The 17,541-nt window shown below is 41.6% G+C and overlaps 1 protein-coding gene across 1 annotated transcript in view; it reads right to left on the reverse strand.

Moving 5' to 3' along the window:
• LOC140187657 (integrin alpha-E-like) overlaps positions 1–17,541 on the reverse strand; it is a 308,395-nt gene that overhangs the window by 106,746 nt on the left and 184,108 nt on the right. Inside the window, exon 27 of the mRNA XM_072243179.1 lies at positions 1,758–1,862. Within this exon, the coding sequence (XP_072099280.1) occupies positions 1,758–1,862 (105 nt within the window). The remainder of the gene's footprint in view (positions 1–1,757; positions 1,863–17,541) is intronic.

Here is a 17,541-nt window from a genome sequence, read left to right on the forward strand (position 1 = left end):
TCAGCCATTTATCTGTTTCCTGTAGGCTAGGGGTGACTACCTCCCTGTAAGTCCTATCAATCACCTCTTCACTTTCCCTAACAAGCCAAAGGTCATCGAGCTGCATCTCCAGTTCCCTAACACGGTCTCTAAGGAGCTGCATCTTGATGCACCTGGTGCAGATGTGACCGTTGGGGAGTCTGGAAATCTCCTGGAAATCCCACATCTGACACTCAGAACAGAACAGAACAGGAAGGCAGTATGAGGTGCTGCATTTCAGTAAAACATTGAATAGTAGAACCCTAGGAAGCATCGTAGAACTAGGGAGTGTTGGAGTACAAGTACATGGTTCCCTGAAAATGTTGTTGCAGGTAGATGGTGTGGTGACGAGGCTTTTGGTACACTTGTCTTCATTAGTTGGTACTGAGTATATGTCATGTTGCAATTGTACAAGACATTCATGATGCATTTGGATTATTCTCAAGATTCGGGGGAGTAGATTTAGGACGAAGATGAGGAGGAACTGCTTTTCCCAGGGAGTGGTGAATCTGTGGAATTCTCTGCCCAATGAAGCAGTGGATGCTACCTCAGTAAATATACTTAAGACAAGGTTGGATAGATTTTTGCATAGTAGGGGAATTAAGGGTTATGGGAAAAGGCAGGTAGGTGGAGATGAGTCCATAGACAGATCAGCCATAATCTTATTGAATGATGTAGCAGGCTCGATGGGCCAGATGGCTGACTTCTGCTCCTATTTCTTATGTTCTTGTGTTCTTTTCAATTTTGTTCACTCTGCTGTAGGAAAGATACAATTCAGCTGCAGAGGAGATTTTATGAGGATGCTGATGGGCCGGACTCAAGCGTCTGAGTTATGGGGAGACTGACTGGATTGGGACTGTTTCTCAATGGAGTGTAGTAGAATGAGGGGTGATCTGATAGAAATATATAAGATCATGTGAGACATAGATAGGGTGAATGCAGTTCATTCCTTTCTCTGCGACACTGAGGCTGTGAGACTGCCCCGAATGTTGTGCTTTGTGTCTGCGGCGATTGCCCCATTAATGTGATGAATTTTGACCAGGCCACTCCGGGAATTTGGATCGAAGCACTCAATTTGGTTTGTGTCTTTTTTGCATGATTCGAGATTTTTTTCTCTTTCTCTGTGGTCTTTATTTTTTAAAAATTGGGTTCTTTCAGGTTTCTTGCTTTGAGGCTGCCTGTAAACAGACAAATCTCAATGTTGTATAATTTATACATTCTTTGAATCTTTAAATTTGTTACTCAGAGTTGGGGAATCAAGAACTAGAGGGCATATGACTAAAGTGAGAAGGGAGAAATTTAGTAGGAGTATGAGGGGTGACATACCAAAGAGAGGTTGGTACATGGAATGAGTTGCCAGAGGAAGTGTTTGAAGCAGTTACATTAATAACATTTAAAAGGTACTTGAACAAGCACATGAATAGGAATATGGACCAAATGCAAACCAATTGGTCAGCATGCACCAGTTGGACCGAAGGGTCTATTTCCATGCTCGGTGACTCTTTGACAGTTCTAACGGGTGTGTTACATACCATTGTGAACATCTGTCTATATGTTTATCTTGATGTATAGATATGAAAAATTAGTAGGTGAATATACTTAGAGGGGAGAGATACTGTATTTATTTGAATGTACATAAATGGAAGACCAGCTATGTACACACTTCTGCATAGAAGAAAATCAATACAAATGTGTTAATTTTGAATTGTGAATGTGTACATGGAGCGTTTATTGCTTACCTGTGAAGTCCTCTTGAAGACTGGGTGGGAAATATCACAATTTAAGAATGACAAGGAGTTTGCTGTTCCTTGATCTGTACACTTGACACCAATAGGCGATGGAGACTGTCAAATTAAGTACAAAAGCACAAGGCAGGTCAGGTCAGATCAGAATCAGGTTTATTATCACCGGCATGTGACGTGAAATTTGTTAACTTAGCAGCAGCAGTTCCATGCAATACATAATCTGGCAGACAGAGAAAAAATAATAATAATAAATAAAATAAAACAATAATAAATAAACAAGTAAATCAATTATGTATATTGAAGAGATTTTTTTAAATGTGCAAAAACAGAAATACTGTATAATAAAAAAGTGAAGTAGTGTCCAAAGCTTCAATGTCCATTTAGGAATCAGATGGCAGAGGGGAAGGAGCTGTTCCTGAATCGCTGAGTGTGTGCCTTCAGGCTTCTGTACCTCCTACCTGATGGTAACAGTGAGAAAAGGGCATGCCTTGGATGCTGAAGGTCCTTAGTAATGGACGCTGTCTTTCTGAGGCACCACTCCCTAAAGATGTCCTGAGTACTTTGTAGGCTAGTGCCCAAGATGGAGCTGACTAGGTTTACAACCTTCTGCAGCTTCTTTTGGTCCCGTGCAGCTTCTTACCAGTCTTTAGCAGTATGAGCAGTTATACCTTTCCAGCATTTTCTAGAAACAGTAAGTATCTTATTGCATAAAACTTATATGTGTAATAGATCTTTAATTATCACATTATACATTCTTAATGTCTGGGATGGTGGAACAAGATGTTCTAACCTTAAGAGTAGAAATGGATCTGGTCTTACCAATCTTTCTAGATATTCATTATTAACTGATGTGACATCAGACAGCAGTGAAGCTTTTCAATTAAAATAAAAATAATGATTGAAATTCAATGAACCGAAATATTAATACTGTTTATTTATCCATAGATCCTCTAACTTGTCACTTCCAATATTTTCTATGTCTGAATCTAAATTCTTGAAGCATACAAATAATTGACGTGTTGGTCTCAAAAGTTTTAGATGCTGGGAATGAGGAACAAATAGAGAAAATAGCATTCAGCAGTTGAAGAAAAATAAATCCATGGAATTAATTGAATTATACAGTACAGAAACATGCCCTTCAGCCCAGCTGGTCCATGCTGACCTAATGCCCATGCACTCTAGTCCCATTTACCAGTCTTTGACCCATAATCTCCTAAACCTTTCCTATCCATATACCTGCCCATTGTCTTCTTAACATTGTTATTGTACCTGTTTCAGCCATTTCCTCTGGCAGCTCATTTCACATATGCCATCCTTTGTGTAAAAAAAAAGTTGCCCCTCAACTTCCTACAAAATCTTCCTGTCTGACCCTAAACCAACATTCCCTAGTTATTGAATCCTCAACCTTGGGGGAAAAAAGACTGAGTTTATTCAACCTATCTACAATCCTCATTATTTTATACACATTCATAAAATCACCTCTCAGTTTCCTACTCTCCAAGGAATAGAGCCTTGGCTTGTCCAGCCTCTCCCTATAACTCAGCATCCAAAGTCTTGGCAACATCATTATGAATCTTTTCTCTACTTTTTCCAGTTAAATAACACCTTTCCTTACAGCAAGGTCACCAAAACTAGACACAATTGTCAAAACCCAACCACTGTCTTATGAAGCAAAGTACGTACATTGTGGGAGAATATGAAGTTATGTCCGGGCAAATTATGAAGGTATTGGGCATGCACTGGGAAGAATTAATTGGGGACAGCTGTTTTTGGGCAAGTGCATATCTGACATGTGGAGGGTATTTAAATTCTAACAGTACAGGATATGTACGTTTCAATAAGGAGGAAGGATAAGATAAGAGAATCTTGGATGATGAGGAACATGGTGAATTTAATCAAAAAGGTAAAAGGAAGTAAAATCAAACACAGCCCTTGAAAATTATATATAAAAGTATAGAAAGGAGCTTAAGAAGGGAATTAAGAGAACTAGAAGGCCTTTGAAATGCCCATGGCAAGTAGGATTAAAGAGAATCCCAAACCATTTTATCAATACATCAAGATTAAGAGGATAGAGCTTTGACCAGCGGCCAATCCAGATATCGGAAGTTTGGAGAGGAGGAGACTTCAATCAGGTCCACTCCCAAGAATAAAAGGCAGGAGCGGTTTGTGGCAACAGAACAGAACTTTGACTAGCGGTCAGTCGGCATTTGGGATTGATTAGTAAGAGCAAATTAAAGAAAGGCAGAGGCAAGAGCAGCAGCCATTGTCTGAGTAAAGATAGTCAGAGTGGTGATCTTAAGGCCTTAGCTCTTTGAGGCTTCAGTGAAGAGAGGCTTCACTCAGAGAGAGCAAAGGGAAGAAAAGCTCAAGTTTTTTTTTCTTTATATCTGCTCAGCTAGGTAGAGATGTCAGGCAGGATAGTTCAATGCTCGTCTTGTGGAATGTGCGAAGGCAGGGAGACCTCCAGTGTCCCTAACCACTACAACAGCAAGAAGTACATCCAGCTGCAGCTTCTAACAAACCACCTTACGGAGCTGGAAGTGGAACTGGATGAACTCGATCATTCAGGAGGCTAAAGAGGTGATAGATACGACTTATAGAGAGATAGTTACACCAAAGGTGCAGGACACAGGAAACTGGGCGATAGTCAGAAAGGGAAAAGTCATTAAGGAGCCAGTGCAGTTTACCCCTGTGGCCAAACCCCTCAACAACAGATATACCACTTTGGATACTTTAGGATGAGGGGAATGACCTAACAGAGGAGAGTCACAGTGGTCGGGTCTATGGCACTGAGTCTGCCTCTGTGACTCAGGAGGGAAGTAGGGAGAAGAGGCACTCTGTGGAGATAGGGGATTGATTAGTTAGGAGAACATACAGGAGGATCTGTGGATGAGAACAAGATTCTTGGATGGTATGTTTCCCCTGGGTGCCAGGGTCCACAATATCTCGGATTGAGTCCTCAGCATTCTTAAGTGGGAGGGTGAGCAGCCAGATGTTGTGGTCCATGTAGGTACCAATGACGTTGGTAGGACAAGTGATGAGGTTCTGCATAGGCAGTTCAGGGACTTGGGTGCTAAGTTAAAGGGTAGGACATACCAATGTAATTTCAGTGGTATGAGAGAGGAGTTGGCCAAAGTAAATTGGAAGGAGATGCTGGCAGGGATGACAGCAGAGCAGCAATGGCGTGAATTTCTGGGAATAATGAGGAAGCTGCAAGATAGATGTATTCCAAAAACACAGAAATGCTCAAACAGCAAAATAGTACAGGAGATGTCAAAGCTAATGTAAAAGCAAAGGAGAGGGCATGCAAAAAAGTAAAAATTAGTGGGAAGACAGAGGATTGGGAAGCTTTTAAAGCCTGCAAAGAGCATCTAAAAGAATCATTAGGAGGGAATAGATGAAATATGAAAGCAAGCTAGCAAACTATCAAAATGTATCTTAAAAGCTTTTTCAAATATGTAAAACATAGGAGAGATGAGAGTGGATATAGGATCACTAGAAAATGAGACCAGAGAAATAATAACAGGGGACAAGTAGATGGCAGATGAACTAAATGGGTATTTTGCATCAGTGGAAGACACTAGCAGTGTGCCAGATGTTAACGGGTGCAAAGGACGATAATTACTATTACTATTACAAGGGAGAAGGTGCTCAAAGAGCTGAAAGACCCAAGTATATAGAAGTCACCCAGACCAGAAGAACTGCACCCTAGTATTCTGAAAAAGGTAGTGGTAGAGACTGTAGAGGTATTAGTAATGATCTTTCAAAAATCATTAGTCTGACATGGTGCCAGAGTACTGGAAAATTGCAAATGTCACTCCACTCTTTAAGCCTGACCTCAATGGTTGGGAAGATGTTGGAGTCAATTGTTAAAGGTGAGGTGATGGTGTACTTGGTGACACAGTTCAAGACGGGACAAAGTCAGCATGGTTCCCTTAAGGGAAAAATCTTGCCTGACGAACCTGTTGGAATTCTTTGAGGAGATTACACACAAGATAGTTAAAGGGGATGCAGTAGATGTTGTACATTTGGACTTTCAGAAAACCTTTGACAAAGTGTCACATATGAGGCTATGTACCAAGTTAAGAGCCCATGGTATTACAGGAAAGTTACTGGCATGGTTAGAGCATTGGCTGATTGGTAGGAGGCAGTGAGTGGGAATAAAAGCATCCTTTTCTGGTTGGCTGCCAGTGACTAGTGGTGTTCCGCAAGGGTCGGTGTTGCGACCACTTCTTTTTATGCTGTATATCAATGATTTAGATGATGGGATAGATAGCTTTGTTGCCAAGTTTGTAGATGATGCAAAGATTGGTGGAGGGGCAGGTAGTTTTGAAGAAACTGGTAGGCTACAGAAGGACTTAGATCAGAAGAATGGGCAAGAGAGTGGCTAATAAAATACAATGTTGGAAAATGCATGGTCATGCGCTTTGGTAGTAGAAATAAATGTGCGGATTATTTTCTAAATGAGGAGAAAATCTAGAAATCTGAGATGCAAAGGGACTTGGGTGAAAGTCGGACCATGAGGCAGCGGGAGAGTTAAAATGTGAGCAGCTTAACGGAGCAGGCAACGTTGTAGCGGGCAACGGAGTAGTGGGAGACAGAGTAGGAAGGCTTCAGCTCGAGAGGCTTCAGTGAGCAGAGGCTGAGGACGAGCTTCACTCCAAGTCAGGTAAAGCTGGGTAAGTTCCTTTAATTAATTTAATTACCTTAGGAGTAGGTAATGGAGGCAGCAGTTAGGGCAGTTGAGTGCTCCGTTTGCAGTATGTGGGAAGTCAGGGTGAGCACAATTGTCCCTGATGACTACGCCTGTAAAAGGTGCATCCAGCTGCAGCTCCTGACAGACCGAGTTAGGGAAATGGAGCTGGAGCTGGATGAACTTCGGATCATTCAGGAGGCAGAGGCAGAAGTAAACAGGAGTTACAGAGAGATAGTCACCCCTAAGAGTCAGGAGACAGGTAGCTGAGTGACTGTCAGGAGAGGGAAGGGGAATAGACAGAATGAGCAGAGCACCCCTGTGGCCGTTCCCACCGATAATAAGTATATCATTTTGGATATTGCTGATGGGGACGACCTACCAGGGACAAGTTGCAGTGGTTGCGTCTCTGGCACCAAGACTAGACATTCAGCTCAGAAAGGAAGGAGGGAAAAGAGGAGAGTAGTAATGATAGGGGATTCGATAGTTAAGGGGACAGATAAGAGGTTCTATGGAAGAGATCGGGAATCGCGGATGGTCTGTTGCCTCCCTGGTGCCAAGGTTCGTAATATCTCGGATCGAGTTCTCAGTATTCTCAAGAGGGAGAGTGAGCAGCCAGATGTCATGGTCCATGTAGGGACCAATGATGTGGGTAGGAAGAGTGAGGAGGTCCTGAAAGGTGAGTTTAGGGAGTTAAATGCCAAATTAAAGGAGAGGACCTCCAGGATAGCAATCTCAGGATTGCTACCAGTACCACGTGCAGGTGGGTTTAGAAGTAGTAAGATAGTGCAGATCAACACGTGGCTGAAGACATGGTGCAGGAGGGAGGGCTTCAGATTTGTAGATAATTGGGCAGTTTTCCAGGGAAGGTGGGACCTGTACCGGCGGGACAGTTTACATCTGAACTGGAGGGGGACAAATATTCTTGCAGGTAGGTTTGCTAGAGGCTCCGGTGAATTTAAACTAGATACAAGGGGGGAGGGGAACCACAGTGTAGGAACAGATGTAGGAGAGAAAGATGAAAAAGGAGATAGTAAACTTGTTAACACCGTTAGTGATAAACAGAGAGTAAGAGGTGGAAAAATTCTTAAGTGCATTTATTTTAATGATAGAGCATTGTAAGAAAGGTGGATGAGCTTAGAGCATGAATTGATACCTGGAAGTATGATGTTGTAGCTATTAGTGAAACATTGTTGCAGGAGGGGTGTGATTGGCAATTAAATATTCCTGGATTTTGTTGCTTCAGGTGTGATAGAATTGGAGGGACAAGAAGGGGAGGTGTTGCATTGCTTGTCAGAGAAAATATTACTGTGGTACTCTGGCAGGATAGATTAGAGGGCTCATCTAGGGAGGCTATTTGGGTGGAATTGAGGAATGGGAAAGGTGTGGTGACACTTATAAGGGTGTATTATAGACCACCTAGTGGGGAATGAGAACTGGAGGAGCAAATTTGTAAGGAGATAGCAGATATTTGTAGTAAGCACAAAGTTGTGATTGTGGGAGATTTTAATTTTCCACACATAGACTGGGAAGCCCATACTGTAAAAGGGCTGGATGGTTTGGAGTTTGTAAAATGTGTGCACGATTGCTTTTTGCAGCAATACATAGAAGTACCAACTAGAGAATGGGCAGTGTTGGATCTTCTGTCAGGGAATGAGATAGGTCAGGTGACGATGGTATGTGTTGGGGAGCACTTCGGGTCCAGTGATCACAATGCCATTAGTTTCAATATAATTATGGAGAAGGATAGGTCTGGACCCAGAGTTGAGATTTTTGATTGGAGAAAGGTTAAGTTTAAGGAGATGCGAAAGGATTTAGAAGGAGTGGATTGGGACAGATTGTTTTATGGGAAGGATGTAATAGAGAAATGGAGGTCATTTAAAGGTGAAATTTTGAGAGTACAGAATCTTTATATTCCTGTTAGGTTGAAAGGAAAAGTTAAAAGTTTGAGAGAACCATGGTTTTCAAGGGATATTGGAAACTTGGTTCGGAAAAAGAGAGATATCTACAATAAATATAGGCAGCATGGAGTACATGACGTGCTCGAGGAATATAAAGAATGTAAAAAGAAACTTAAGAAAGAAATTAGAAAAGCTAGAAGAAGATACAAAGTTTCTTTGGCAAGTAAGGTGAAAATAAATCCAAAGGGTTTCTACAGTTATGTTAATAGCAAAAGGATAGTGAGGGATAAAATTGGTCCCTTAGAGAATCAGAGTGGACAGCTATGTGTGGAACCAAAAGAGATGGGGGAGATTTTGAACAATTTCTTTTCTTCGGTATTCACTAAGGAGAGGATATTGAATTGTGTAAGGCAAGGGAAACAGGTAGGGAGGTTATGGAAACAATGATGATTAAAGAAGAGGAAATATTGGCACTTTTAAGGATTGTCAGGTTGGAGGCCGGTGATTAGCGGTGTGCCTCGGGGATCTGCACTGGGTCCAGTGTTGTTTGTCATATATATTAATGATCTGGATGATGGGGTGGTAAATTGGATTAGTAAGCATGCAGATGATATTAAGATAGGTGGCGATGTAGATAATGAAGTAGGCTTTCAAAGCTTGCAGGGAGATTTAGGCCAGTTAGAAGAGTGGGCTGAAAGATGACAAATGGAGTTTAATGCTGATAAGTGTGAGGTGCTACATTTTAGTAGGACTAATCAAAATAGGACATGCATGGTAAATGGTAGGGCATTGAAAAATGCAGTAGAACAGAGGGATCTAGGAATAATAGTGCATAGTTCCCTGAAGATGGAATCTCATGTGGATAGGGTGGTGAAGAAGGCTTTCGGTATGCTGGCCTTTATAAATCAGAGCATTGAGTATAGGAGTTGGGATGTAATGTTAAAGTTGTACAAGGCATTGGTGAGGCCAAATTTGGAGTATTGTGTACAGTTCTAGTCACCAAATTATAGGAAAGATGTCAACATAACAGAGAGAGTACAGAGGAGATTTACTAGAATGTTACTTGGGTTTCAGCACCTAAGTTACAGAGAAAGGTTGAACAAGTTGGATCTTTATTCTTTGGAGCTTAGAAGGTTGAGCGGGGACTTGATAGAGCTATTTAAAATTATGAGGGGGATAGATAGAGTTGACGTGGATAGGCTTTTTCCATTGAGAGTAAGCAAGATTCAAACAAGAGGACATGAGTTGAGAGTTAAAGGGCAAAAGTTTAGGGGAAACACGAGGGGGAACTTCTTTACTCAGAGAGTGGTAGCTGTGTGGAACGAGCTTCCAGTAGAAGAGGTAGAGCCAGGCTCAAATTGTCATTTAAAGTAAAATTGGATAGCTATATGGACAGGAAAGGAATGGAGGGTTATGGGCCGAGTGCAGGTTGGTGGGAGTAGGTGAGAGTAGGCATGCAGCACAGACTAGAAGGGCCGAGATGGCCTGTTTCTGTGCTGTAATTGTTATCTGGTTATATTGGAGTCCTTGTGCAGGACACCCTAAACTTTAACTTGCAGATTGAGCCGGTGGCGAGGAAGGCGAATGCAATATTAGCATTCATTTCAAGAAGTCTAGTACAATAACAGGGATGTGATGCTGAGGCTTTATACTATCCTGATGAAACCTCACCTTGAGTAATGTAAGTTCTGGGCTCCCCATCTAAGAAGAGACATGCTGCCATTGGAGAGGGTTCAAGAGGAGGTTCACAAGGATGATTATAGGAATGAAAGGGTTATTACTTGAGGAAGGTTTGACAGCTCTTTGTCTGGACTCACTGGAATTTAGAAGGATGAGGGAGTACCTCACGGAAACCTTTCGAACGCTGAATGGCCTAGACAGAGTAGATGTGGAAAAGATGTTTCCCATGGTGGGGAAGTAAAGGACAAGAAGGAACTCCTTCAGGATTGAGGGGCGTTCATTTAAAACAGATGCGGAGAAATTTCTTTTGCCAGAGGGTGATGAATTTGTGGAATTTATTGTTGGGGGCACTTAAGGCCGAGCTTGATAGGTTCTTGATTGCATGGCTTTAAAGGTTATAGGGAGAAGGCTGGGGAATGGGGCTGAGGAGAGAAAAAAAGACCAGCCATGATTAAATGGTGGAGCAAACTCTATAGGTCAAATGGCATAATTATGCTCCTATGTCTTATAGTCTTATGGACATCCAGGGTTGTGATCTCAGGATTGCTACCCATGCCATGTGCTAGTAAGGCTAGAACTAGGAAGATTTTACATTTTAGTATGTAGCTAAGGAGTTGGTGTAGGAGGGAGGGCATGCAATGTTTGGATAATTGGGCTCTCTTTCAGAGTAGGTAGGACCTGTACAGAAAGGATTATTTGCACCTGAAGTGGAAGAGCACTAATATCTTTGAGGAACAATTTGTTAATGCTGCATGGTGGGGTTTAAACTAGAGTTGCAGGGGATGGGAACCAGAGTGCCTGAAAAATTAGTGGAGATGTTGTGGAGGTAGATGTTAGTAAGACCTCAGACAAAGTTAGAAATCAAAAGAGTGAACATGGTGTGACAAAATCATAAAGGAAGAATACAGGACTGAAGGTGTTGTATCTGAATGCACGCAGTGTACAGAGTAAGGTAAATGGACTTGCAGCACAGTTACAGATTGGCGGGTATGATGATGTAGGCATCACTGAATCATAGCTGAAAGATTACAGCTGCAAGCTTAATGTCTAAGGATACACAATGTGTCGAAAGGTTAGTCAGGAAGGCAGACTAATAGGCTTTGCTCTATTGTTAAAAAATTACATCAAATCATCAGAAAGAGGTAAAATAGGGTCAGAAAGCTTTAAATCATTGTGGATAGAGCTAAGGAACTATAAGGGTAAAAAGATCCAGGTGGGAGTTGTATACAGACCCCCAAACAGTAGTAAGGATGTGGCCTACAAATTACAATGGGAAATAGAAAATGCATGCCAAAAGGCAATGTTACAATAGTCACGGGGGATTTCAATATGCAGGTAGACTGGGAAAATCAGATTGGTGTTGGATTACAGGAGGGGGACTTTCTAGAGTGCCTCCAAGATGGCTTTTTAGAGCAGCTCGTGGTTGAGCCTACTCAGCTATTCTGGACTGGGTGTTGTGCAATGAACCAGAATTGATTAGCGAGCTTAAGGTGAAAGAACCCTGAGGGAAGGTGATCATAATATGATTAAATTCATGCTGAAATTTGAGAAGAACAAGCTAAAGTCAGATGTATCAGTATTACAGTGAAGTAAAGGGAATTGCAGAGGCATGAGAGACGAGTTGGCTAGAGTTGATTGGAAAAGAACACTGGCAGGGATGATGGCAGAGCAGCAATGGATGAAATTTCCAGAAACAATTCAGAAGGCATAGGATTTATATTTCCCAAAAAGGAAGAAGTATTCTGAAGGAAAGATGACACAACCATGGCTAACAAGAGAAGTCAAAGCCAACATAAAGGCAAAAAGAGGACCTATAATAGAGCAAAAATCAGTGGGAAGTTTGATTGGAAGCTTTTAAAAACCAACAGAAGGCAACTGAAAAAGTAATTGAGTAGGTAAATATGGAATACAAAAGTGAGTTGCCAATAATATTAAAGAGGATACCAAAAGTTTCTTCAGATACATAAAGGGAAACTCTCGCCCGACAAATCTGTTGGAATTCTTTAAAGAAATAACAAGCAGGATAGACAAAGGAGAATTGGTTGATGTTGAGTACTTGGATTTTCAGAAGGCCTTTGAGAAGGTGCCACACATGAGGCTGCTTAACAAGTTACGAGTCCATGGTTTTACAGGAAAGATTCTAGCATAGATAGATAAAGCAGTGGCTAATTGACAGGAAGCTAAGAGAAAGAATAAAGGGAGTCTTTTCTGGCTGGCTGCTGGTGACTAGTGGTGTTCCACAGGGGTCTGTATTGGGACCGATTCTTTTTGCTTTATATGTCAATGATTTGGATGATGGAATTGATGGCTTTGTTGCAAAGTTTGCAGATTATATGAAGATAAGAAGAGGGGTAAGTAGTTTTGAAGAAGTAGAGAGGCTACAGAAGGACTTAGATTAGGAGAATGGTTAAAGAAATGGTAGGTGGAATACAGAATTGGGAAGTGTATGGTAATGCACTTTGGTAGAAGAAATGAAAGGGTTGACTATTTTCTAATTGGAGAGAATATACAAAAAACAGAGGTGAAAGGGATTTGGAGTCCTTGTGCAGAATCCCGTAAAGTTTAATTTGCAGGTTGAGTCGGTGATGAGTAAGGCAAATGCGATGTTAGCATTTACTTCACAAGCACTAGAATATAAAAGCAAGGATGTAATTTTGAAACTTTATAAAGCACTGGTGAGTCCTCATTTGGAGTATTGTGAGCAGGTTTGGGCTTCTTGTCTTAGAAAGGATGTGCTGAAACTGGACAGGGTTCAAAGGAGGCTCATGAAAATGATTCCACTATTGAATGGCTTGTCAATGAAGAATGTTTGATGGCTCTGGGCCTGTATTCACTAGAATTCAAAAGAATGAGGGGTGACCTCATTGAAACCTTATCAAATGGTGAAAGGCCTTGATAAAGTGGATGTGTAGAGGATGTTTCCTATGGTGAGAGAGTCTAGGACCAGAGGACACAGCCTCAGAATAAAGGGGTGTCCTTTTAGAACAGAGATGAGGAGGAATTTCTTTAGCCAGAGATTGGCGAATCTGTGGAATTTTTTTGCCACAGGGAGCTGTGGAGGCGAAGTCTTTATGTATTTTTAGGCAGGGGTTGATAGATTCTTGATTGGTCAGGGCATGAGGAGATACAGGGAGAAGGCAGGAGATTGGGGCCAAGAGGAAAATTGAATCAGTCATGATGACATGGCGGAGCAGACACGATGGGCCAAATGGCCAAATTCTACTTCTATACTTTATGGTCTATAACTAGGGAGAGGGTAGAACCTCTTGAGGTAAAGCAGGGAACACACTATATACCTACAGTTGGAAGATCTGGATCATGTCTTAACTTTGAGTATTTTGTAACTGTATTTACCAGGAAAAGAATGTAGAGAACAGTGAGATCAGAGTGGAGTGTGCTGTTACGCTAGAGTATTTTGCGATAAAGAAGAGATTGTGTTGGGTCTCTTGAAGAAGATTGAGGTGGATAAGCCCCAGAGCCTGATGTGAGATACTCCAGATTAAAGAGAAAAGCAAGAGCTAAGATTGCTCGGCCTTTGATCAAGATCTTTGTGTCTTCTCCAGGCACAGGCAAGGTTTCAGAGGACTGATGAGCAGCTAATGTTGTTTCATCCTTCAACGAGGAATATAGGGGTAATTCTGGAAACTATAGACTGGTGAATCTCACATCAGTGGTTAAGTAGCTACTGGAAAGGATAGTTAGGGATATGATTCATGAGTGTTATGTTTTGTAATCTCAAAACATTAAACTAATTCAAAGGAAGGCACAAGAGTGTGAAATGTGAGTCAAACTTGGTGTTTACTTTAAGCGAGGCACAAATATATCAAGTGATAGCATGATGAAGTATGCAATTCACATATTTTTACATATAACCCTTATGAATTATGTAAACAAATAATGCTTAATGAAATAATATATTTACAAGATTACTCAAATATCACTGCAATATGAAAATGACAACACACCTTCCTGCTTAGCTATAAACTCCAACTCAATAGAGAATGCATCTTAACGATATACACAGTGTACTATATAATACAAGCACTATACAGACATCCATAGCATAGTAAATTTTAAATTGTCCCATTCAGCCCAAAAGATTTTATCGCTCTGGAGGATTTCTTACTCTTGTATGATAATGTCTTTCCTGACAAGATAGATCCTCTGATTGGCAGGTGACACTTGTGGCTGTGAAATAATCTCAGGTTCTGGGGCCTCCTCTGTGATGGTTGTAGGAATTGATTCTGAGGCTGCAGGAAGTGCTTCTGACAGCTCTGGACACTTCTCTTCTCCTTCCTTTTTCTTCTTCTAGCTTGTGCATCTTGATCTTGAGAAGGTGCATTTAGTTCACTGGAGTATTCTTTTATTGCTCCTTTTATGAACTGATCTCTCTTCTTGATTTCCACATCCACAATGTCATCTGATAAATCCCCTGTTTTTGTATCTCCATTTATTCCTTTCTTTTTGTCCTTCCATTCATCCAGCCGGGCTTTGGTCTTTGCATCTACTTCTACAAGCAGCTTTTTGTCTCCCAATTGAATTTCATGCAATAGCCTTAATGCATGCAGAGTAGATTCTGGTCCCTTATACTCAAAGGCCAAGTGCTTGCAACTTTCCTGAAACTTCTTGAACACTTCTGACTTAAAACATAGCTACATTTTGCAAGTAATTGCCTGGTTAACATATCAGAGGCCTTCTTAGATATATTACCTAGAAAAACTGTTGTAGTTGGATCTCTGTTTTTGTCACTTTTATGATTCCTCTGAGCAGTATGGTCCTTTCTTGGTCCAATATGCTTTCCAACCAGTGGCACAGAGGTTGGTATCAGCACCTGGTTGTCCTCTGTTGGGCAATGGTTCATGGCGTACAGCATGGAGACAGTTGTGGCATTATCCAGTACTTTGCTTAATTTGTTTCCAGTTGACTTTATTGCAGAGAATGTGGCATGCAAATGGTGGGTGGATTTCCAATCAAGTTGCAGTTGTCTCAGCCAATCACCACTCCACAATGCTAGTCCTTTTTTTCAACACACAAGCTCAGTGTGGCTTGTTGGTTGTTGTATTTCATTATCATGAACTCCATTCTCACAAGGGTTAACTTTTCTTCAGTACAAGTCCTTAGTTGGATACCTGCAGGCTTCAGTTCAGTATCTTTGAAATGCTGTTCAAACTCATTTTGTGGTATGACTGAAACAGCTGAACCAATGTCCAATTCCATTTTAATTAATTTGCCGTTCACTTCTGATGTAAGCCATATTGCTTGTCTATTGTTAGTTTTCACAATGGAAATCTCTAGCGTACACAGTCTGCATCATTCTCATTATGATTTGATTTTTCATCATTAGCATGCAGATTAGTGCTCTTTCTAAAACTGAAATTTGACTTTTAAGCTTTTTCTCTTCAATGTACAGTCCAACTATTTTTCTCTGCCTGACATAATGGAAAAATAGAAACATAGAAAACCTACAGCACAATACAGGCCCTTTGGTCCACAATGCTGTGCCGATCATGTACTTTAGAAATTACCTAGGGTTACCCATAGCCCTCTATTTTTCTAAGCTCCATGTAACATAGAGACATAGATAATAGGTGCAGGAGTAGGCCATTTGGCCCTTCGAGCCTGCACCGCCATTCAGTATGATCATGGCTGATCATCCAACTCAGAACCCTGTACCAGCCTTCCCTCCATACCCCCTGATCCCTTTAGCCACAAGGGCCATATCTAACTCCCTCTTAAATATAGCCAATGAACTGGCGTCAACTGTTTCCTGTGGCAGAGAATTCCACAGATTCACCACCCTCTGTGTGAAGAAGTTTTTCCTCATCTCAGTCCTAAAAGGGTTCCCCTTTATCCTCAAACTGTGACCCCTCATTCTGGACTTCCCCAACGTCAGGAACAATCTTCCTGCAACTAGCCTGTCCAATCCCTTTAGGATTTTACATGTTTCAATAAGATCCCCCTCAATCTTCTAAATTCCAACGAGTATTAGCCTTGTCGATCCAGTCTTTCATCATATGAAAGTCCTGCCATCCAGGAGCCTCTTAAAAGACCCTAACATATCCACCTCCATCACTGTCACTGGCAGCCCATTCCACGCACTCACCACTTTCTGCATTTAAAAAAAACACAAAACAAAACTCCCCCCCAACATCTCCTCTGTACCTTCTTCCAAGCACCTTAAAACTGTGCCTTCTCATGTTAACCATTTCAGCCCTGGGAAAAAGCCTCTAACTATCCACACGATCAATGCCTCTCATCATATACACCTCATCATTATACACCTCTATTATGTCGCCTCTCATCTTCCATCGCTCCAAGGAGAAAAGGCCAAGTTCACTCAACCTATTCTCATAAGGCAAGCTCCCCTGCACCCTTTCTATTGTTCCCACATCCTTCCTGTAGTGAGGTGACCAGAATTGAGCAAGTACTCCAAGTGGGGTCTGACCAGGGTCCTATATAGCTGTAACATTACCTCTCGGCTCTTGAACTCAATCCCACGGTTGACGAAGGCCAATGCACTGTATGCCTTCTTAACCACATAGCCAACCTGCACAGCTTGGACCCCAAGATCCCTCTGATCCTTCACACTGAAGCCTGCAGATATCCGAATGAGGACTTGTACTGGAGAAAAGTTTCACACTGAAGCCTGCAGATATCCAACTGAGGACTTGTACTGGAGAAAAGTTAACCCTTATGGGAATGGGGTTCATGATAATGAAATACACAACTAACAAGCCACACTGCCAAGAATCTTACCATTAATACTATATTCCGCTATTATATTTGACCTACCAAAATGAACCACCTCACACACTCTGGGTTGAACTCCATCTGCCACTTCTCAGCTCAGCTTTGCATCCTTTCAATGTCCTGCTGTAATCTCTGACAACCCTCCACACTACCCACAACACTCTCAACCTTTGTGTCATCAGCAAATTTACGAACCCATCCCTCCACTTCCTCACTAAGGCCTTGTCAAGTCAAGTCAAGTCACTTTTTATTCTCATTTCGACTATAACTACTGGTACAGTACACAGTAAAAATGAGACAATGTTTTTCAGGACCATGGTGCTACATGAACAATACAAAAACTACACTGAACTACGTAAAACAACACAAGACTACACCAGACTACAGACCTACCCAGGACTGCATAAAGTGCACAAAACAGTGCAGGCATTACAATAAATAATAAACATAGAACATAGAATAGTACAGCACAGTACAGGCCCTTTGGCCCACAATGTTGTGCCGACCCTCAAACCCAGCCTCCCATATAAGCCCCCACCTTAGATTCCTCCATATACCTGTCTAGTAGTCTCTTAAACTTCACTAGTGTATCTGCCTCCACCACTGACTCAGGCAGTGCATTCCACGCACCAACCACTCTCTGAGTAAAAAACCTTCCTCTAATATCCCCCTTGAACTTCCCACCCCTTACCTTAAAGCCATGTCCTCTTGTACTGAGCAGTGGTGCCCTGGGGAAGAAGCGCTGGCTATCCAC

This window comes from Mobula birostris, chromosome 25 (genome assembly GCF_030028105.1).
Source record: "Mobula birostris isolate sMobBir1 chromosome 25, sMobBir1.hap1, whole genome shotgun sequence".
In the NCBI taxonomy this organism is placed as follows: Eukaryota; Metazoa; Chordata; class Chondrichthyes; order Myliobatiformes; family Myliobatidae; genus Mobula; species Mobula birostris.